This window comes from Salvelinus alpinus, chromosome 3 (assembly GCF_045679555.1).
Source record: "Salvelinus alpinus chromosome 3, SLU_Salpinus.1, whole genome shotgun sequence".
NCBI lineage: Eukaryota > Metazoa > Chordata > Actinopteri > Salmoniformes > Salmonidae > Salvelinus > Salvelinus alpinus.
In genome coordinates, this window is record NC_092088.1 from 36,485,822 (window position 1) to 36,509,662 (window position 23,841).

At 42.0% G+C, this 23,841-nt stretch overlaps 1 protein-coding gene across 1 annotated transcript in view; it reads left to right on the forward strand.

Moving 5' to 3' along the window:
* LOC139570615 (uncharacterized) overlaps positions 1–16,932 on the forward strand; it is a 42,005-nt gene extending 25,073 nt beyond the window's left edge. Inside the window, exons 4-10 of the mRNA XM_071392626.1 lie at positions 9,692–9,824; positions 12,355–12,533; positions 12,806–12,879; positions 13,021–13,183; positions 13,296–13,381; positions 13,946–14,136; positions 14,816–16,932. Coding sequence (XP_071248727.1) covers positions 9,692–9,824; positions 12,355–12,533; positions 12,806–12,879; positions 13,021–13,183; positions 13,296–13,381; positions 13,946–14,136; positions 14,816–15,292 — 1,303 coding nt within the window. The 3' untranslated portion in view covers positions 15,293–16,932. The remainder of the gene's footprint in view (positions 1–9,691; positions 9,825–12,354; positions 12,534–12,805; positions 12,880–13,020; positions 13,184–13,295; positions 13,382–13,945; positions 14,137–14,815) is intronic.
* Positions 16,933–23,841: the final 6,909 nt, after the last annotated feature.

Below are 23,841 nucleotides of genomic sequence, written 5' to 3' on the forward strand. Positions count from 1 at the left end.
TGGTAGTGCTCCTCCTTGCACAAAGGCGGAGGTAGCGGTCCTGCTGCTGGGTTCTTGCCCTCCTACGGCCTCCTCCACGTCTCCTGATGTACTGGCCTGTCTCCTGGTAGCGCCTCCATGTTCTGGACACTACGCTGATAGACACAGCAAACCTTCTTGCCACAGCTCGCATTGATGTGCCATCCTGGATGAGCTGCACTACTTGAGCCACTTGTGTGGGTTGTAGACTCCATCTCATGCTACCACTAGAGTGAGAGCACCGCCAGCATTCAAAAGTGACCAAAACATCAGCCAGGAAGCATAGGAACTGAGAAGTGGTCTGTGGTCACCACCTGCAGAATCACTCCTTTATTGGGGGTGTCTTGCTAATTGCCTATAATTTCCACCTTTTGTCTATTCCATTTGCACAACAGCATGTGAAATTTATTGTCAATCAGTGTTGCTTCCTAAGTGGACAGTTTGATTTCACAGAAGTGTGATTGACTTGGATTTACATTGTGTTGTTTAAGTGTTCCCTTTATTTTTTTGAGCAGTGTATTTTCAAGAAAGTTAAGTATTTGAATTTGGTATTTTTTAATTTCCCGCTCTGCAATTTCACCGGATGTTGGCCTGGTGGGACGCCACCGTCCCACCTGCCCATAAGAAGTTAATTCTCTCTTCTAGTAGAAATTAGCTCTGTGTGTCTCACTTCCACCTCTGACTCTGAATTCAGGATTACACAGCGATCAGACGGTCTGCCTCAGTCTAGTTAACCTTTCTAGCCCCGGGGTTCCGCTAGCGGAACACCCACAACATTCCACTGAAAAGGCAGTGCGCGAAATTCAATATATATTTTTTTGAAATATTTAACTTTCACACATTAAAACCTGTCTAGGACAGGGGTTCCTCTAGCGCCACTCCTCCCACATTCCACTGAAAAGGCAGAGCGCGAAATTCAAAAAATATTTTTTTTAAATATTTAACCTTCACACATTAACAAGTCCAATACAGCTAATGAAAGATAAACATCTTGTGAATCCAGCCAACATGTCCGATTTTTTAAATGTTTTACAGCGAAAACACCACGTATATTTATGTTAGCTCACCACCAAATACAAAAAAGCACAGACATTTTTCACAGCAGAGGTAGCATGCACAAAAAAGCATAGCGAATAAACCAGCAAAAGATATTAATTTTTTCACTAACCTTCTCAAACTCCATCAGATGACAGTCCTATAACATCATATTACACAATACATATATGGTTTGTTCGAAAATGTGCATATTTAGAGCTGAATTCCGTGGTTATACATTGTAAACATGTAGCATCTTTTTCCCAGAATGTCCGGATCTCTTTCTGACACCCACCTATTCTGACCAAATAACTATTCATAAACTTGACTAAAAAATACATGTTGTATAGGAAATGATAGATACACTAGTTCTTAATGCAATCGCCATGTTAGAATTCTAAAAATAACTTTAGTACGACATCCAGCTTACGTTATGGCGAGAGAGTGCCCAAAATCTGAGCGCAAACTAATAGTAAACAATTTTCGACAGATATATGAAATAACATCATAAATGGGTCCTACTTTTGATGATCTTCCATCAGAATGTTGTACAAGTGGTCCTTTGTCCAGAACAATCGTTGTTTGGTTTTAGAATGGCCTTTTTCCCTCGCGAATTAGCAAGCAAAACCAGCCAAGTGCCGCTAAACTCTCCTTCGTGAACAAACGCAGTGAACGGAACACGCAAAAACTCCCGAAAAAAATCAATAATCTGATTAAACTATATTGAAAAAACATACTTTACGATGATATTGTCACATTTATCAAATAAAATCAAAGCCGGAGATATTACACGTCTATAGGGAAAGCTTTTCAGAAGCCAAAGCTGATGTCGATCCCGCGTCATCCTGAACAGAGGAAATTGGGGTCCTGTCATTCCAAGAGGCCTCTTTTCACCATAGAAAGAGCTAGAGATCCCATTTCACCTCTCACAGCCTATTGACATCTAGTGGAAGGCGTATGAAGTGCATGTATAGTCATAAATCTCAAGCAAAATGATAGGGAGGGCCTGGAACAGAGCCTCAATTTGAGATTTTTCACATTCTGACAGGAAGTTTGCTGCAAAATGAGTTCTGTTTTACTCACAGATATAATTCAAACGGTTTTAGAAACTTGAGAGTGTTTTCTATCCAATAGTAATAATAATATGCATATTGTACGAGCAAGAATAGAGCACGAGGCCGTTTAAATTGGGCACGATTTTTCCCCAAAGTGAAAATAGTGCCCTCTATCCCGAACAGGTTTTAACAAGTCCAATACAGCAAATGAAAGATAAACATCTTGTTAATCTGCCCATGGTGTCCGATTTCAAAAATGATTTACAGTGAAAGCACAACATATGATTATGTTAGGTCAGAGCCAAGTCACAAACACACACAGCCATTTTTTCAGCCAACAATAGGAGTTAGAAAAAGCAGAAATATAGTTAAAATGAATCACTAACCTTCGATTAACTTCATCAGATGACAGTCATAGGACATCATGTTATACATATATTGTGTGTTTTGTTCGATAATATGCATATATACACTGCTCAAAAAAACAAAGGGAACACTAAAATAACACATTCTAGATCTGAATGAATGAAATATTCTTATTAAATACTTTTTTGTTTACATAGTTGAATGTGCTGACAACAAAATCACACAAAAATTATCAATGGAAATCAAATTTATCAACCCATGGAGGTCTGGATTTGGAGTCACACTCAAAATTAAAGTGGAAAACCACACTACAGGCTGATCCAACTTTGATGTAATGTCCTTAAAACAAGTCAAAATGAGGCTCAGTAGTGTGTGTGGCCTCCACGTGCCTGTATGACCTCCCTACAACGCCTGGGCATGCTCCTGATGAGGTGGCGGATGGTCTCCTGAGGGATCTCCTCCCAGACCTGGACTAAAGCATCCGCCAACTCCTGGACAGTCTGTGGTGCAACGTGGCGTTGGTGGATGGAGCGAGACATGATGTCCCAGATGTGCTCAATTGGATTCAGGTCTGGGGAACGGGCGGGCCAGTCCATAGCATCAATGCCTTCCTCTTGCAGGAACTGCTGACACACTCCAGCCACATGAGGTCTAGCATTGTCTTGCATTAGGAGGAACCCAGGGCCAACCGCACCAGCATATGGTCTCACAAGGGGTCTGAGGATCTCATCTCGGTACCTAATGGCAGTCAGGCTACCTCTGGCGACCACATGGAGGGCTGTGCGGCCCCCCAAAGAAATGCCACCCCACACCATGACTGACCCACCGCCAAACCGGTCATGCTGGAGGATGTTGCAGGCAGCAGAACGTTCGTCACGTGCTCAGTGTGAACCTGCTTTCATCTGTGAAGAGCACAGGGCCCCAGTGGCGAATTTGCCAATCTTGGTGTTCACTGGCAAATGCCAAACCTCCTGCACGGTGTTGGACTGTAAGCACAACCCCCACCTGTGGACGTCGGGCCCTCATACCACCCTCATGGAGTCTGTTTCTGACCGTTTGAGCAGACACATGCACATTTGTGGCCTGCTGGAGGTCATTTTGCAGGGCTCTGGCAGTGCTCCTCCTGCTCCTCCTTGCACAAAGGCGGAGGTAGCGGTCCTGCAGCTGGGTTGTTGCCCTGCTACGGCCTCCTCCACGTCTCCTGATGTACTGGCCTGTCTCCTGGTAGCGCCTCCATGCTCTGGACACTACGCTGACAGACACAGCAAACCTTCTTGCCACAGCTCGCATTGATGTGCCATCCTGGATGAGCTGCACTACCTGAGCCACTTGTGTGGGTTGTAGACTCCGTCTCATGCTACCACTAGAGTGAAAGCACCGCCAGCATTCAAAAGTGACCAAAACATCAGCCAGGAAGCATAGAAACTGAGAAGTGGTCTATGGTCACCACCTGCAGAACCACTCCTTTATTGGGGGATGTCTTGCTAATTGCCTATAATTTCCACCTGTTGTCTATTCCATTTGCACAACAGCATGTGAAATGTATTGTCAATCAGTGTTGCTTCCTAAGTGGACAGTTTGATTTCACAGAAGTGTGATTGACTTGAGTTACATTGTGTTGTTTAAGTGTTCCCTTTATTTTTTTGAGCAGTGTATATATATATATATACAGTGGGGAGAACAAGTATTTGATACACTGCCGATTTTGAAGGTTTTCCTACTTACAAAGCATGTAGAGGTCTGTAATTTTTATCATAGGTACACTTCAACTGTGAGAGACGGAATCTAAAACAAAAATCCAGAAAATCACATTGTATGATTTTTAAGTAATTAATTTGCATTTTATTGCATGACATAAGTATTTGATACATCAGAAAAGCAAAACTTAATATTTGGTACAGAAACCTTTGTTTGCAATTACAAAGATCATACGTTTCCTGTAGTTATTGACCAGGTTTGCACACACTGCAGCAGGGATTTTGGCCCACTCCTCCATACATACCTTCTCCAGATCCTTCAGGTTTCGGGGCTGTCGCTGGGCAATACGGACGTTCAGCTCCCTCCAAAGATTTTCTATTGGGTTCAGGTCTGGAGACTGGCTAGGCCACTCCAGGACCTTGAGATGCTTCTTACGGAGCCACTCCTTAGTTGCCCTGGCTGTGTGTTTTGGGTCGTTGTCATGCTGGAAGATCCAGCCACGACCCATCTTCAATGCTCTTACTGAGGGAAGGAGGTTTTTGGCCAAGATCTCGCGATACATGGCCCCATCCATCCTCCCCTCAATACGGTGCAGTCGTCCTGTCCCCTTTGCAGAAAAGCATCCCCAAATAATTATGTTTCCACCTCCATGCTTCACGGTTGGGAGGGTGTTCTTGGGGTTGTACTCAACCTTCTTCTTCCTCCAAACACGGCGAGTGGAGTTTAGACCAAAAAGCTCTATTTTTGTCTCATCAGACCACATGACCTTCTCCCATTCCTCCTCTGGATCATCCAGATGGTCATTGGCAAACTTCAGACGGGCCTGGACATGCGCTGGCTTGAGCAGGGGGACCTTGCGTGCGCTGCAGGATTTCAATCCATGACGGCGTAGTGTGTTACTAATGGTTTTCTTTGAGACTGTGGTCCCAGCTCTCTTCAGGTCATTGACCAGGTCCTGCCGCGTAGTTCTGGGCTGATCCCTCACCTTCCTTATGATCATTGATGCCCCACGAGGTGAGATCTTGCATGGAGCCCCAGACCGAGGGTGATTGACCGTCATCTTCAACTTCTTCCATTTTCTAATAATTGCGCCAACAGTTGTTGCCTTCTCACCAAGCTGCTTGCTTATTGTCCTGTAGCCCATCCCAGCCTTGTGCAGGTCTACAATTTTATCCCTGATGTCCTTACACAGCTCTCTGGTCTTGGCCATTGTGGAGAGATTGGAGTCTGTTTGATTGAGTGTGTGTACAGGTGTCTTTTATACAGGTAACAAGTTCAAACAGGTGCAGTTAATACAGGTAATGAGTGGAGAACAGGAGGGCTTCTAAAAGAAAAACTAACAGGTCTGTGAGAGCCGGAATTCTTACTGGTTGGTAGGTTATCAAATACTTATGTCACGCAATAAAATGCAAAGTAATTACTTAAAAATACAATGTGATTTTCTGGATTTTTGTTTTAGATTCCGTCTCTCACAGTTGAAGTGTACCTATGATAAAAATTACAGACCTCTACATGATTTGTAAGTAGGAAAACCTTCAAAATCGGCAGTGTATCAAATACTTGTTCTCCCCACTGTATATATATAATATTATTATTATTATTATTATTATTATTTTGGGGTCATGGCTCCCAAGTAGCGCAGCGGTCTAAGGCACTGCATTTAGGTGCAAGAGGCTTTAATACAGTCCCTGGTTCGAATTCAGGCTCTATCACATCGGACCGTGATTGGGAGTGCCATAAGGCGGCGCACAATTGGCCCAGCGTCATCCGGGTTGGGCCGGCGTAGGCCTTCATTGTAAATATGAATTTGGTCTTACCTGACTTGCCTAGTTAAATAAAGGTTACACTAAGAGCATAAAATTTTTGCACCTGAATGTTCTAATTCTTGTCTAACCAATACTCAAACAGAGATAAAGTGAACATTTAAATCTCATTGATTTATCAAGACCAGTCCCCATGCTTGCCTCAGAGCAGAGCGAAACGGTGCTAAAATAGTTGTAGGTTTTTGCTTCTAACTTCAATATGCTCTTTAAATAAATAAGACCTACACTATTTTTAACAGCACATTACTCAACAGTAGTGAGACTCATATGGCCTATGGTAGGCCTACAGTATATCGGAAAATATTTTTTCAATGATGTGACTCTCCGCCAATAATTACATTTAGAGGATTGCAGGACTCTATATTAATATCTAAGGGGCATTTTCCGTTAGGATCTGTGAGAATATCTGAGAATATCTAAGGGGGTTTTATATCATTCTTAATGAATTAATAACAATAAATATAATAAATCGCTTTGTTTAAAAAGTAACGATATTTTGGAGATTTCGTTTTCATTTAACCTAGAGTGAGTGAGAAAAAGGCAATTCTTGAACATGGGGTGAGACATTCTCACTAATTTGTAAATAAAGCCAGTTTGTTATTTATAAATATTTATTTCTGGAGAAAACCTAACTTGATTATTTAGCAAACATCACCTGCTTATATTCAGTCAACATGAAGATTATTCTTGAAATGAATTGCTCGACTGGTGTAGGTTTTCTGCATCTGTTGGTGTGCAACACTTGCATAACAAGTTAGCTATATTTTCAGCACCAGCCACTCTTCACCTCCTATTGATTGCACTGCGGTTGCCAGCATTTTTTTAAATTGAACCTTTATTTAACTAGGTAAGTCAGTTAAGAACAAATTCTTATTTACAAGGATAGCCTACTCCTTCCTCCTGTTGTACAGCGCCATATTTTCCATTCCATTCAAATGGAAACCCTGAGGGTTTTGTTTTTCTCTGAATAGAAACACCATAATATTAAACAAATGTATTAAGCCAAATGTCTTAAAATCAATCCCATATACTATGTTATTAGAAAAAGGTTTTAAATTCTCTGTTAATGCCAATACAGAAGACTATAAAATGATTCTCAAAGATGCCCTCTGGTGGTCAAACTAGCAATAACTTGCATTAAAACTTCTTATGGATGCAATCCCGTTAACGGGATGATATGACAACAGCCAGTTGTGCAAGGCGCCAAATTCAAACAACAGAAATCTCATAATTAAAATTCCTCAAACATACATGCATCTTATACCATTTTAAAGGTAATCTTGTTGTTAATCCCACCAAAGTTCCGATTTCAAATAGGCTTTACAGCGAAAGCACCACAAACGATTATGTTAGGTCACCAAAATCACAGAAAAACACAGCCATTTTTCCAGCCAAAGACAGGAGTCACAAAAAGCAGAAATAGAGATCAAATTAATCACTAACCTTTGATGATCTTCATCAGATGACACTCAGAGGACTTCATGTTACACAATACATGTATGTGTTGTTCGATAAAGTTCATATTTATATCCAAAAACCTCAGTTTACATTGGTGCCATGTTCAGAAATGCCTCCAAAATATCCGGAGAAATTGCAGAGAGCCACGTCAAATAACATAAATACTTATCATAAACTTTGATAAAAGATACATGTTTTACAATGAATTAAAGATACACTTGTTCTTAATGCAACCGCTGTGTCAGATTTCAAAAAGCTTTACGGCAAAAGCACAATATTCAATAATCTGAGAACAGCGTTCAGCCACAAAAGGAAGCCATACAGTTACCTGCCAAATTGTGCAGTCAACAAAACTCATAAATAGTATTATAAATCTTCACTTACCTTTGCTGATCTTCGTCGGAATGCACTCCCAGGACTCCCACTTCCACAAGAAATGTTTGTTTGGTTCGGTAATGTCCATCAATTATGTCAAAATAGCTATTTTTGTTAGCATGTTTGGTAAACAAAGTTAGGAAGTGCGTTCACTAAAAGCAGACGAAATGTCAAAAAGTTCCTTAACAGTCAGTAGAAACATGTCAAACGATGTATTGAATCAATCTTTAGAATGTTTTTAACATAAATCTTGAATAACGTTCCAACCGGAGAATACCATTGACTTCAGATGTGCGATTGAACAGAGCTCCCTCTCATGTGAACGCGCATGGTCACAGCATGGTCACCTCATGGCAGACCTGACTAAGTCCTGTCTCCTTCGGCCCCACTTCACAGTAGAGGCATCAGACAAGGTTCTACAGACTGTTGACATCTAGTGGAAGCCATAGGAAGTGCAAAAAGATCCATATCCCACTGTGTATTCAATAGGGGCAGGGTTGAAAATCGACCAACCTCAGATTTCCCACTTCCTGTTTGGATTTCTTCTCAGGTTTTTGCCTGCCATATGAGTTCTGTTTTACTCACAGACATCATTCAAACAGTTTTAGAAACTTCAGTGTTTTATATCCAATACTAATAATAATATGCATATATTAGCAACTGGGACTGAGGCGCAGGCAGTTTCCTATGGGCACCTCTGGGCACCTTTCATCCAAGCTACTCAATACTGCGCCTGCAGCCATAAGAAGTTAACAGAAAAATGGCTGACAAATAAATAATGTGCCACAGAATGCTGCAGCAGCCCGCAAGGTGTACCGCAGTATGACGCAACTTTGAAAGGAGAAACCACTGTACTCTGCGTCTCACAAAGACACGGCTGTTGGAACCAAAAATCTAAAATTTGGACAGATTTACACCGGTCTAATGTCCATTGCTCATGTTTCTTGGACCAAGCAAGTCTCTTTTTATTATTGGTGTCCTTTAGTAATGGTTTCTTTTCATCTATTCGATCATGAAGGCCTGATTCACGCAGTCTCCTTTGAACAGTTGAACTCTGTGAAGCATTTATTTGGGCTACAATCTGACATGCAGTTAACTCTAATAAACATATCCTCTGCAGCAGAGGCAACTCTGGCTCTTCCTTTCCTGTGGCGGTCCTCATGAGACCCAGTTTCATCATAGCGCTTGATGGTTCTTGAAATTTTCTGGAATGACTCACCTTCATGTCTTAAAGTAATGATGGACTGTCGTCTTTGTTTATTTTGGCTGTTCTTGCCATAATATGGACTTGGTCTTTTACCAAATAGGGCTATCTTCTGTTTACCACCCCTACCTTGTCACAACACAACTGATTGGCTCAAACACATTAAGAAGGAAAGAAATTCTACAAATGAACTTTTAACAAGGCACACCTGTTAATTGAAATGCATTCCAGGTGACTACCTCATGAGGATGGTTGAGAATGCCAAGAGTGTGCAAAGCTCTCATAAAGGCAAATGGTGGCTACTTTGAAGAATCTCAAAGTTTTGATCAAATCAAATATTTTGATTTGTTTAACACTTTTTTTGATTACTACATGATTCCGTATGTTTTATTTCATAGTTTTGATGTCTTCACTATTATTCTACAATGTAGAAAATAGTTTTAAAAAATAAAGAAAAAGTGTGTCCAAACGTTTAACTGGGACTGTATATAGAGTGTGCGACACTCATTTATTTTTATAGCTTACTGTTAATTCGCAGAGTCAGCACCTCTACGTAAAATAATTTTCTCTGGGTGTGCTCCAGCTCATGCTTTTTATTATACACACGCATGCACACACATCAAAACACACACACTCTAACCCCGAGTTGTGTCTCCCAGTGTAGCGATGCAGTACCTGTGGGAGACAGGAATGTTTCGGTGGTGTGATGGAGACATGTACCATGTTACACCTCTACACCTGGCTGCTGATACTGGCAACACTGAGGTGGTCCGTTACCTGCTCCGAGGAAAGGTGAGACGTACACACTTGCTTGGTAAGGAAGTCTGATGATGACGTTCATGTTTCACTTCTATTGGGGAGTTTTGCTATGGAGTTTCCCTTAGAGTTCCGTTCCTCAAATCACATTATCTCTTACGAACAGGGCATGTAAGGTTGTGGGTCGTGTACTAATAATATCTCCTTTCTCCTAAAAGCATTGCATTTGTGGAGGCATGGGCAATTGGGAGTTTTCACCATATTTATTATACCATATTTATTATTCAAATCAGTGAAGGGATGGAGAATCTCAATTGCATACTTATCGTGTCCTCTCTTGGTGACGACTGACTGCACTTGAGATGGTCACTGTCCTCGGTTATGTGGTGCTGACTTTCTAGTGGACGTCGCTGTCCAGTAGAATGGTGCTGAATCTCTGTTAGAGGTCGACCGATTAATCGGAATGGCCGATTTCAAGTTTTCATAACAATCATAAATCGGTATTTTTGGACACCTTTATTTAACTAGACAAGTCAGTTAAGAACACATTCTTATTTTCAATGACGACCTAGTAACGGTGGGTTAACTGCCTTGTTCAGAGGCAGAACGACAGATTTTTACCTTGTCAGCTCGGGGATTCAATCTTGCAACCTTACGGTTAACTAGTCCAACGCTCTAACCACCTGATTACATTGCACTCCACGAGGAGCCTGCCTGTTACGCGAATGCAGTAAGAAGCCAAGGTAAGTTGCTAGCTAGCATTAAACGTTTCTTATAAAAAACAATCAATCAATCAATCATAATCACTAGTTATCTACACATGGTTGATGATATTACTAGTTTATCTAGCGTGTCCTGCGTTGCATATAATCGATGCGGTGGCATTCGCGAAAAAGGACTGTCGTTGCTCCAACGTGTACCTAACCATAAACATCAATGCCTTTCTTAAAATCAATACACAAGTATATATTTTTAAACCTGCATATTTAGTTAATATTGCCTGCTAACATGAATTTCTTTTAACTAGGAAAAATGGTGTCACTTCTCTTGCAACAAAGTCAGGGTATATGCAGCAGTTTGGGCCGCCTAGCTCATTGCAAACTGTGTGAAGACTATTTCTTCCTAACAAAGACAGCCAACTTCGCCAAACGGGGGATGATTTAACAAAAGCGCATTTGCGAAAAAAGCACAATCGTCGCACGACTGTACCTAACCATAAACATCAATGCCTTTCTTAAAATCAATACACAGAAGTAGATATTTTTAAACCTGCATATTTAGCTAAAAGAAATCCAGGTTAGCAGGCAATATTAACTAGGTGGAATTGTGTCACTTCTCTTGCGTTTATTACACGCAGAGCCAGGGTATATGCAACAGTTTGGGCCACCTGGCTCGTTGCGAACTAATTTGCCAGAATTTTACGTAATTATGACATAACATTGAAGGTTGTGCAATGTAACAGGAATATTTAGACTTATGGATGCCACCCGTTAGATAAAATACGTAACGGTTCCGTATTTCACTGAAAGAATAAACGTTTTGTTTTCGAGATGATAGTTTCCGGATTCGACCATATTAATGACCTAAGGCTCATATTTCCGTGTGTTATTATGTTATAATTAAGTCTATGATTTGATAGAGCAGTCTGACTGAGCGATGGTAGGCACCAGCATGCTCGTAAGCATTCATTCAAACAGCACTTTTGTGCGTTTTGCCAGCAGCTCGTCGATGTGCTTCAAGCATTGCGCTGTTTATGACTTCAAGCCTATCAACTCCCGAGTTTAGGCTGGTGTAATCGATGGGAAATGGCTAGCTAGTTAGCGGGGTGCGCGCTAATAGCGTTTCAAACGTCACTCGCTCTGAGACTTGGAGTAGTTGTTCCCCTTGCTCTGCATGGGTAACGCTGCTTCGAGGGTGGCTGTTGTCGATGTGTTCCTGGTTAGAGCCCAGGTAGGAGCGAGGAGAGGGACGGAAGCTATACTGTTACACTGGCAATACTAAAGTGCCTATAAGAACATCCAATAGTCAAAGGTATATGAATTACAAATCGTATAGAGAGAAATAGTCCTATAATTCCTATAATAACTACAACCTAAAACTTCTTACCTGGGAATATTGAAGACTCATGTTAAAAGGAACCACCAGCTTTCATATGTTCTCATGTTCTGAGCAAGGAACTTAAACGTTAGCTTTCTTAAATGGCACATATTTCACTTTTACTTTATTCCCCAACACTTTGTTTTTGCATTATTTAAACCAAATTGAACATGTTTCATTATTTATTTGAGGCTAAATTGATTTTATTGATGTATTACATTAAGTTAAAATAAGTGTTCATTCAGTATTGTTGTCCTCCAATAATCGGTATCGGTATCGGCTTTTTTTGGTCCTCCAATAATCGGTATCGGCGTTGAAAAATCATAATCGGTTGACCTCTAATCTCTGTGACATGCGCTCTTTGCTAAAAGATCTGGAGCCCGAAGGAGCCCTCGGCAGTAGTATCCTTTATCTTTTTAGGATTGTTGCTGCACTGTTTTAAAGTATTTTTTGTTTGTATGTGTGGCAGAGGTGTATGGTGGAGACTGTGGATGAGGATGGGTTGACAGCGGTCCATGTGGCAGCTGAGAGGGGCTGTGTAGAGGTGTGTTGGACGCTGTTACAGAGATCCGGCTTCAGGATGCTACACTTGAAGACCTATAGCGGACACACGCCTCTGGACCTCTGCAGGCAGGGAAAGACATTCAGGTGGGTCCCAATATCTATAACATTTACCTTCAAATTGGTTTTGTTCATTAGGCACAAAACGGAAGAAAACTGACCAAAATGTAATTTTTATTTTCATCTTGTGAAACATTTAAAAAAACTTTTCCATTGTGTAACCTAATGAATACAACCCAGGAATATATAACACTGTCAACGCCTTCTGTACATCTAACTGTCCCATTGCCATACCGTCACCTGGAACATCACTTTAACATTTTAACCATCTCTATTATGTTGGGGTTGTATTTCCACAGACACTTGCAGCTGACCAAACTACTGACCCGCTACATGAGGGAGCCACCATTCAACAAACCGGACGAGTCCCACCGTAAGTGCTGAGGCTGTGATAAGTTTAACTGTAATGAACATTGTATGACATTGAATTGTGTTTCACTGTATAATTGTGTGTGTGCGTGTATGCGTGCGTCTCTCTCTCTGGGTGTGTGTGTTTGCGCGTGCATGCATCCAGTCCTTTACTACTGGACGTTATTCTTCCCATGTCTGATTGGAGGAGCTATTCTGATTATCGCAACAATGTTGGGGGGCTACGGAGGGATAACGTGCGCCGTCCTCTTCCCCTGGCTGGCCAGGAGTATATTTTCCCAGTTCCACCGCATGACGACCTACCAGAGGTATAAACACTGTGTGTGTGTGTGTGCTAACTATGTGTGTATCTGCACTATACAGTAAATTCATCCATTGTATTGGTCTTTGTTCCATTACCTGTCCTATGTTGTGTTGCAGGTTGGCCAACCCCGTCTACCTAGGGACTGTGATAGCTGGATTGTTCCACTCTCTAGTCTGCTTCTACTACAGAATACTACCGCCTAATATCCTTTATATTACAGTGATAGTATATGACCTAATATCGTGTACTGCCTAATTCTATTACAAAGTATATACTTTTCACATACATTGAATGCCTGATGAAGACTGTGGCTTTAACCACATCAAATTGCAAACCTTGCTAGTGACTGTAGTTACTGGAAGTTGTGGTCAATTATTCTGTAGCTGAATCATGATGAATATATTTTACACTGACTATCCATCATACATCATATGTATGTAGCCTACATGTAGTATATTTAAGCAATAATGCACAAGGGGGTGTGGTATATGGCCAATATACCACGGCTAAGGGCTGTTCTTATGCATGACGCAACGCAGAGTGCCTTGATACAGCCCTTAGCTGTGGTATATTGGCCGTATACCACAAACATCCGAGGGGCCTTATTGCTCTTATAAACTGGTTACCAACGTAATTACAGCAGTAAAATAAATGTTTTGTCATACTCGTGGTATATGGTCTGATATACCACGGCTGTCAGCCAATCAGCATTCAGGGCTCGAACGACCCAGTTTATAATGTTGGTTGAGTCTTAACCCGCTGTGACGCTTGTGGGGTGATGGTGTTCTGGGTCATGTGTCGCTGGTCCAGTTCTCTGTGGTTCTGGTCTTGTTCTGGATGGTTCTAACCCAGGATCCTGGAGAGTTGGGACCGGGAGATGCAGATCCTCGCTACTCCTCCATAACAGACCTGCTGGAGAACAACCAGAATCCTCAGAGGTTCTGCATCTACTGTGAGGTGAGGAGAACCAGTCAATCAATCTTTATTATGAGTTGAAACAGACAGAGGTTCTGTATCTACTGTAACATGAGGAGAGCAAGTTTAAGTTAGTGTTCCAGCTGAGAATTTAGTTGTGGCCAGTTTATCCTGCCCTCCTTTTGTCATGGTATTATAGTGGCGACTATAGTCCCCACTATAGTAAGTGTTGATTGGGCAATGCATGTTAAGTTGACTCGTCAATCCTCAATATTCTTGAACGAAACTGTGCACATCCACAGAGAACTACATTCCCTAAATGCTCATCAAACAACGCCTCGATCCATTCAGCAGTTTTCTTTTACAAAGATTTTTGGCATTCTGACATTTCTAGTTGACTCAACTTTGGCAAATGTGTTGAGGCAACTCAGGAGTGTATGTAAGCAGACCTTTCCTGCCCCAAAGTAAACTAGAAATCGTGTTGCAGCTGGTTGCCTTGATTTTTAAAAAGTTGACTCAACTCAAATTGTACAGTGTATGCACATCAATAGCAGTAGCTATTGTTCATATGTCAAATTTAGGGTAGGCTTGCTTATTTAAATTTCCTTAATTGTTGGGGAATTGCCAACACTATGTCACTTAAAACATATAGTTTTTATATATGATATGATTATAGAAAAGATAAGTGTTTGTCACTGCTATTCCCTCTCTCTCCATCTAGTTGTTCCAGCCAGACCATACTAAACACTGTAAATTGTGTGATGTGTGTGTGAGGGATTACGACCACCACTGCCTGTTCCTGAACCGCTGTGTTGGCGGTGGCAACCACCGCCTCTTCATCATCTTTATCCTCTCCATGGCCACAGCACACCTCCTTTTCATTGCCGTGGCAACTTACCACCTGTATGTGGTCGTGGTGTCCCTTGAGGACCAGTCATTGGTTAGGGCAGTAGCTGCACAGTTCTGGGTGGTCTCCTTGACGATAATGAACGTTCTGACAATCCTTTGGGAGGTGTGGTTGTTGACGGAACAGTTTGACGCCATCGCCATTGGAACTACCACCTACTTCAAACCTACCTGCGAGACTCGGCCACGGTCGCTAGGACAACGCTGGACAACGGTGCTTACCTTCCTATTGGAGGGGAGGAGACGGTTAGATTATGGACTCACGGGGGACAAGATCTCCATAGACATTTAGATAATATGGACTCCTATGAAAACCTATGGTGAAATGAAGAACAATGTATATTTTGTCCGTTTTCCATTCTTAAAACCAGCTGGATCTTCTAGCCTGTTGAGCTAAAGCCTAGGCATTACCTCGGGAAGCAAATACAGCTATTAAACATATAACAAGTAGTGTGTAGACCAGAATGAGTTCTAAGAGATCTTAACATTAGAGATAACATGTTACTTAGATAGTCTTTTGAGAGTGCGGTCGTAAACATGTCTGTTAAACATTATACTGGAACATTCCTGCCGTTTAAAAGTTTGGGGTCACTTAGAAATGTCCTTGTTTTTGAAAGAAAAGCAAAAAAAAAATCCCATTTAAATAACATCAAATTGATCAGAAGTACAGTGTAGACATTGTTAATGTTGTAAATGACTATTGTAGCTGGAATGGAATATCTATATAGGCGTGCAGAGGCCCATTATCAGCAAACATCACTCCTGTGTTCCCATGACACGTTGTGTTAGCTAATCCAAGTTGAGCATTTTAAAAGGTCTAATTGATCATTCGAAAACCCTTTTGCAATTATGTTAGCACAGCTGAAAACTGTTGTCCTGATTTTATAAAGAAGCAATAAAACTGTCCTATAGACTAGTTGAGTATGTGGAGCATCAACATTTGTGGGTTCAGTTACAGGCTCAAAATGGCCAGAAACAAAGATCTTTCTTCTGAAACTCGTCAGTCTATTCTTGTTTTGCGAAATGAAGGCTACTCCATACGAGAAATTGCCAAGAAACTGAAGATCTCATACAACGCTGTGTACTACTCCCTTCACAGAACAGCTTAAACTGGCTCTAACTAGAATAGAAAGAGGAGTGGGAGGCCCCGGTGTACAACTGAGCAAGTACATTCGTGTGTCTAGTTTGAGAAACAGACGCCTCACAAGTCCTCAACTGACAGCTTCATTAAATAGTACCCACAAAACACCAGTCTCAACGTCAACAGTGAAGAGGCGACTCCAGGATTTTGGCCTTCTGATAATGGGCCTATGTAGATATTCCATATAAAAAATCTGCCTTTTCCAGCTACAATAATCATTTACAACATTAACAATCTCTACACTGTATTTCTGATCAATTTGATGTTATATTAATGGACAAAAAACATTTCTAAGTGATCCCAAGCTTTTGAAAGGTAGTGTAGGTATTGAAAAATGTACACTTTTAATATATAGACTATAGTAGAATGAATGTGGAAATCTTGCCAGCGAACAAACCAACATCAAACTCCTCACATAATGCACTGACTTAACCCCTGTCTGTCTTGGTAAGCATTTCCTATGTATGCATTTGGAGCTAATTCTCTGTTTTATGTGATGCTCTGAACTATTTTAAAGCCGACAGTACTTCTACAACGATGTAGCTAGTTTATGAACAACTGACTGATTTTGTCTGGCCTGTGAAGGATCCCACTATTTAACTAGTATATCCTGTGGCGTTCATTCTCTGTTTCACATTTTAATGCACGGATGTATTTTAAAACTGTTTCATTGGAGATAACTGTTCTCTTGAATTGTTACCTCAGTTTTTTTAATACCTCCCACTAGAACATTTATTTTTAACCTAGGTGTCATTGTTGTTTTAAATAAAAGTTCAATATGATGAAATGATGATGCTTGCCTTTGTTATTGGTGGTGTAAACCATTGGTAAGTGACTAGTGTTAGCTTATAACCGCAATGTCATTTGGATAATTGCATGCCCTTTGAGCTAAAAAGGCATTAGCACTAGGCACTAACACAAGTTTTCAGGTCTCGGGCAACGTTACTTATTAGGCGAGAGGGGTTCACTGTGTGAAACATCCTTCGTGACACGTGTTATCATTAGCTTACCTCTCGTTACCTCTCTGACCTGCTCCTTTATAGCAGAACCACATCCAGTCATCTGCCATTACTATCACTGATTTCCTCAATATCCCACAGGGACATACCATATTACTACTAGATTACAGAGGATGATGATTCAGTAGTCATCTGAGCCTGGTATGGTTGGGTAATGTATGTATCTGAGCGGTTTAGCCTTTTATGTCACATCATGTTATTGAATGTCCTCTATGGCCTGCTCTATATACAGGGTGTTTACGATGGGAGAAAGCAGTCTACAGGTTGAGGAGGCCAGAAGACCTCTAACTCTCCATAACATCCATCCTGCCTCTGACAAGACATTTCCCTTTCTATTGCTGTATTGATCTCTCTCCCTCTTTATTTCTCATGCTCTCTTTTTTTCTATTTTTTATTTATTTATTTCACCTTTATTTAACACAGAGGTAATTAACATTACATGATTTGATTTGCTAATGGACAAGGACCAGCTGGAATGGAATGCTGGGAACACTAAGGGACTGTGTGTGTATGCGAGAGAGAGACAGAGAGAAGAGATTTTTTATTTTATTTATTTTATTTAACCTTTATTTAACCAGGTAGGCAAATTGAGAACACGTTCTCATTTACAATTGCGACCTGGCCAAGATAAAGCAAAGCAGTTCGACACATACAACAACACATAGTTACACATGGAGTAAAACAAACATATAGTCAGTAATACAGTGAAAAAAAATAAGTCTATATACAATGTGAGCAAGTGAGGTGAGATAAGGGAGGTGAAGGCAAACAAATATATGTATAAATAAATAAAAATATAAAAAGGCCATGGAGGCGAAGTGAGTACAACACAGCAAGTAAAATAAAAACTAAAAAACACTGGAATGGTTGGTTTGCAGTGGAAGAAAGTGCAAAGTAGAGACAGAAATAATGGGGTGCAAAGGAGCAAAATAAATTAATAAATAAATACAGTAGGTAAAGAGGTAGTTGTTTGGGCTAAATTGTAGATGGGTTATGTACAGGTGCAGTAATCTATGAGCTGCTCTGACAGCTGGTGCTTAAAGCTAGTGAGGGAGATAGGTGTTTCCAGTTTCAGAGATTTTTGTAGTTCGTTCCAGTCATTGGCAGCAGAGAACTGGAAGGAGAGGCGTCCAAAGGAAGAATTGGTTTTGGGGGTGACTAGAGAGATATACCTGCTGGAGCGCGTGCTACAGGTAGGTGCTGCTATGGTGACCAGCGAGCTGAGATAAGGGGGGACTTTACCTAGCAGGGTCTTGTAGATGACCTGGAACCAGTGGGTTTGGCGACGAGTATGAAGCGAGGGCCAGCCAACGAGAGTGTACAGGTCGCAGTGGTGGGTAGTATATGGGGCTTTGGTGACAAAACGGATGGCACTGTGATAGACTGCATCCAATTTATTGAGTAGGGTTTTGGAGGCTATTTTGTAAATGACATCACCGAAGTCGAGGATTGGTAGGATGGTCAGTTTTACAAGGGTATGTTTGGCAGCATGAGTAAAGGATGCTTTGTTGCGGAATAGGAAGCCAATTCTAGATTTGACTTTGGATTGGAGATGTTTGATGTGGGTCTGGAAGGAGAGTTTACAGTCTAACCAGACACCTAGGTATTTGTAGTTGTCCACATATTCTAAGTCAGAGCCGTCCAAAGTAGTGATGTTGGACAGGCGGGCAGGAGCAGGCAGCGATCGGTTGAAGAGCATGCATTTGGTTTTACTTGTATTTAAGAGCAGTTGGAGGCCACGGAAGGAGAGTTGTATGGCATTGAAGCTCGCCTGGAGGGTTGTTAACACAGTGTCAAAAGAAGGGCCAGAAGTATACAGAATAGTGTCGTCTGCGTAGAGGTGGATCAGAGAATCACCAGCAGCAAGAGCGACATCATTGATGTAAACAGAGAAGAGAGTCGGTCCAAGAATTGAACCCTGTGGCACCCCCATAGAGACTGCCAGAGGCCCGGACAACAGACCCTCCGATTTGACACACTGAACTCGATCAGAGAAGTAGTTGGTGAACCAGGCGAGGCAATCATTAGAGAAACCAAGGCTGTCGAGTCTGCCAATGAGGATGTGGTGATTGACAGAGTCAAAAGCCTTGGCCAGGTCAATGAATACGGCTGCACAGTATTGTTTTCTATCGATGGCGGTTACGATATCGTTTATGACCTTGAGCGTGGCTGAGGTGCACCCATGACCAGCTCTGAAACCAGATTGCATAGCGGAGAAGGTGTGGTGTGATTCGAAATGGTCGGTAATCTGTTTGTTGACTTGGCTTTCGAAGACCTTAGAAAGGCAGGGTAGGATAGATATAGGTCTGTAGCAGTTAGGGTCAAGGGTGTCCCCCCCTTTGAAGAGGGGGATAACCGCAGCTGCTTTCCAATCTTTGGGGATCTCAGACGACACGAAAGAGAGGTTGAAGAGGCTAGTAATAGGGGTGGCAACAATTTCAGCAGATAGTTTTAGAAAGAAAGGGTCCAGATTATCTAGCCCGGCTGATTTGTAAGGGTCCAGATTTTGCAGCTCATTAAGAACATCAGCTGACTGTATTTGGGAGAAAGAGAAATGGGGAAGGCTTGGGCGAGTAGCAGAGGGGAGGGCAGTGCTGTTGTCCGGGGTAGGGGTAGCCAGGTGGAAAGCATGGCCAGCCGTAGAAAAATGCTTATTGAAATTCTCAATTATAGTGGATTTGTCGGTGGTGACAGTGTTTCCTATCTTCAGAGCGGTTGGAAGCTGGGAGGAGGTGTTCTTATTCTCCATGGACTTTACGGTGTCCCAGAACTTTTTTGAATTTGTGTTGCAGGAAGCAAATTTCTGCTTGAAAAAGCTAGCCTTGGCTGTTCTAACTGCCTGTGTATATTGGTTTCTGGCTTCCCTGAAAAGTTGCATATCACGGGGGCTGTTCGATGCTAATGCAGAACGCCATAGGATGTTTTTCTGTTGGTTAAGGGCAGTCAGGTCAGGAGAGAACCAAGGGCTATATCTGTTCCTGGTTCTAAATTTCTTGAATGGGGCATGCTTATTCAAGATGGTGAGGAAGGCATTTTTAAAAAATGACCAGGCATCCTCTACTGACGGGATGAGATCAATATCCTTCCAGGATACCCCGGCCAGGTCGATTAGAAAGGCCTGCTCGCTGAAGTGTTTCAGGGAGCGTTTGACAGTGATGAGTGGAGGTCGTTTGACCACTGACCCATTACGGATGCAGGCAATGAGGCAGTGATCGCTGAGATCTTGGTTGAAAACAGCAGAGGTGTATTTGGAGGGCAAGTTTGTTAGGATGATATCTATGAGGGTACCCGTGTTTACGGAATTGGGGTGGTACCTGGTAGGTTCATTGATAATTTGTGTGAGATTGAGGGCATCAAGCTTAGATTGTAGGGTGGCTGGGGTGTTGAGCATGTTCAAATTTAGGTCGCCTAGCAGCACGAGCTCTGAAGATAGATGGGGGGCAATCAGTTCACATATAGTGTCCAGAGCACAGCTGGGGGCAGAGGGTGGTCTATAGCAGGCGGCAACGGTGAGAGACTTGTTTTTAGAGAGGTGGATTTTTAAAAGTAGAAGTTCAAATTGTTTGGGAACAGACCTGGATAGTATAACAGAACTCTGCAGGCAGTCTTTGCAGTAGATTGCAACACCGCCCCCTTTGGCCGTTCTATCTTGTCTGAAAATCTTGTAATTGGGGATGAAAATGTCTGAATTTTTGGTGGTCTTTCTAAGCCAGGATTCAGACACGGCTAAAACATCCGGGTTGGTAGAGTGTGCTAAAGCAGTGAACAAAACAAACTTAGGGAGGAGGCTTCTAATGTTAACATGCATGAAGCCAAGGCTATTACGGTTACAGAAGTCATCAAAAGAGAGCGCCTGGGGAATAGGAGTGGAGCCAGGTACTGCAGGGCCTGGATTCACCTCTACATCACCAGAGGAACAGAGGAGGAGTAGGATAAGGGTACGGCTAAAAGCTATGAGAATTGGTCGCCTAGAGCTACTAGAGCAGAGAGTAAAAGGAAGTTTCTGGGGGCGATAAAATAGTTTAAAGGAATAATGTACAGACAAAGGTATGGTAGGATGTGAATACAGTGGAGGTAAACCTAGGTATTGAGTGATGATGAGAGAGATCTTGTCTCTAGAAACATCATTGAAACCAGGTGATGTCATCGCATATGTGGGTGGTGGAACTGAGAGGTTGGATATGGTATAGAGAGCAGGGCTAGAATCTCTACAGTGAAATAAGCCAATAAACACTAACCAGAACAGCAATGGACAAGGCATATTTACATTAAGGAGAGGCATGCTTAATCGAGTGATCAATAAGGGTCCAGTGAGTAGAGGTTGGTTGGGGTCGTGGCGATCCAGACAGCTGGCCGGGTATATGGCTATCGGTAGCAGCATAGGATGGAGGTCTGTTTGTAGATACCTCGTGCGTTTCCGTCGGTAGGTTCCGTGTAGTGGGGTTTTGTTCAGATAGCAGCCGATAAGACAGCTAACGATTAGCGGGCCTCAGATGAGCGTTCAGGTAACGTCGGGACGGAGGTGCCGGTTGGATAAATCCCTCGGGCAGATAACGTCGGCAGTCAGTCGCGGCAGTCAGTCGTGAAGGCCCGGTGGGGTTCCGTATCTGCAGCAGCAACAAAAGAAACGGGTCCGGATGGTGATGGAACTCCTCAGCTGGCTAGCTCCAGCATGATTTGAGTTTGCTCCGGGGTCGACGTAAGCCAATAGTCACACGGTATGCAGCTAGCTAGCTGCGAAATCAAGGTGCAAGTGTCCAGAGCCTGCGGCTGGAATCCGGGGAAACTGAGAGAAAAAAGTCCCGGAATGCTCCGGTCCGAGTCGCGTTGCACAAAAGTGCCGGTAGATTATCGAGCTAAAGGAATAGCTGATGACCACAAAACGTGGGCAGCTGAAACACCAACGCTAGCCAGCAAACCGGCTAATTTCGGGGCAGCTACAGATTAGCTTCTGGCTAGCTATCGGAGTAGCTTCTGGTTAGCTTTCAGGCTAGCTTCTGAATTAGCCCCTGGCTAGCTTCCACGATGGATTTTCAGATTGAGGTAAATAATACTTTTTGTAATTGCTGAAGCGGGTTGCAGGAAAGCTTTCGCAGGAAAGCTTTTGTAGTTGAGTTCTTGGATAATAAAATAAATAAAAGATATGCGAAGAAAAGGTGTAAATATATATATATACAGGACACGACACGACAATACGGAAAAAGACGTCTGAACTGCTAAGCCACCTTGGACACCAATCCAGATAGAGAGTGCGTGTAAGTAAGATACTCATATCTCCCTCACTAGCTTTAAGCAAACATATCATTGCACCTGTACATAGCCAATCTGTAAATAGCCCATCCAACTACCTCATCACCATATTGTTATTTATTTAATTTGCTCCTTTGCACCCCAGTACCGCTATTTGCACACTCATCTTCTGCACATCTATCACCCCAGTGTTTAATTTGCCATACTGTAATCATTTCACCACTATGGCCTATTTATTTCCTTTCCCCCTTATCCTACCTCATTTGCACACGCTGTATATAGACTTTCTCTATTGTATTATTGACTGTATGTTTGTTTATTCCATGTGTAACTCTGTGTTGTTGTTTGTGTCGCACTGCTTTGCTTTATCTTGGCCAGGTCGCAGTTGTAAATGAGAACTAGTTCTCAACTAGCCTACCTGGAACCATTTATGGCTGCAGTCCCGTTAACGGGATCGATATGACAACAGCCAGTCGAAGTGCAGGGCGCCAAATTCAAAAAACAGAATTCTCATAATTAAAATTCCTCAGACATTCATGTGTCTTATATCATTTTAAAGGTAATCTTGTTGTTAATCCCACCAAAGTGTCCGATTTCAAATAGGCTTTTCAGCGAAAGCACTACAATGTTAGGTCACCACAAAACCACAATAACCACAGCCATTTTTTCCAGCTAAAGATAGCTTTCACAAAAACCAGAATAGAGATAAAATTAATCACTAACCTTATTATTTTCATCAGATGACACTCATAGGACTTCATGTTACACAATACATGCATGTTTTGTTTGATTAAGTTCATATTTATATCAAAACATCTGAGTTTACATTGAGGCGTTAGATTCACTAGTTGCAAAAACATCAAGTGACTTTTCATAGCCACATCGTTTCAACAGAAATACTCATCATAAATATAGATGATAATACAAGTTATACACATGGAAATATAGATATACCTCTCCTTAAAAACGTCTTATGGCTGCAGGGGCAGTATTGAGTAGCGTGGATGAAAGGTGCCCAGAGTAAACAGCCTGCTCCTCAGTCTCAGTTGCTAATATATGCATATTATTATTAGTATTGGATAGAAAACACTCTAAAGTTTCTAAAACTGTTTGAATTATGTCTGTGAGATTAACAGAACTCATATGGCAGGCAAAAACCTGAGAAGTTCCACTTCCTGTTTGGATTTTTTCTGGGGTGGCAGATTTTCAACCAAGCTCTCTATGAAAATACAGAGAGATATGGATGGGTTTTCACTTCCTACGGCTTCCACTAGATGTCAACAGTCAATAGAACTTAGTCTGATGACTCTAATTTGAAGGGGGTTCGAAGGAGACAGGAATGAGTAATCACTGCCATGAGGTGCCCACGCATTGAACTGGCGCATTCACGTGAGAGTGAGCTAATTCTCCGGTTGGAACGTTATTCAAGAT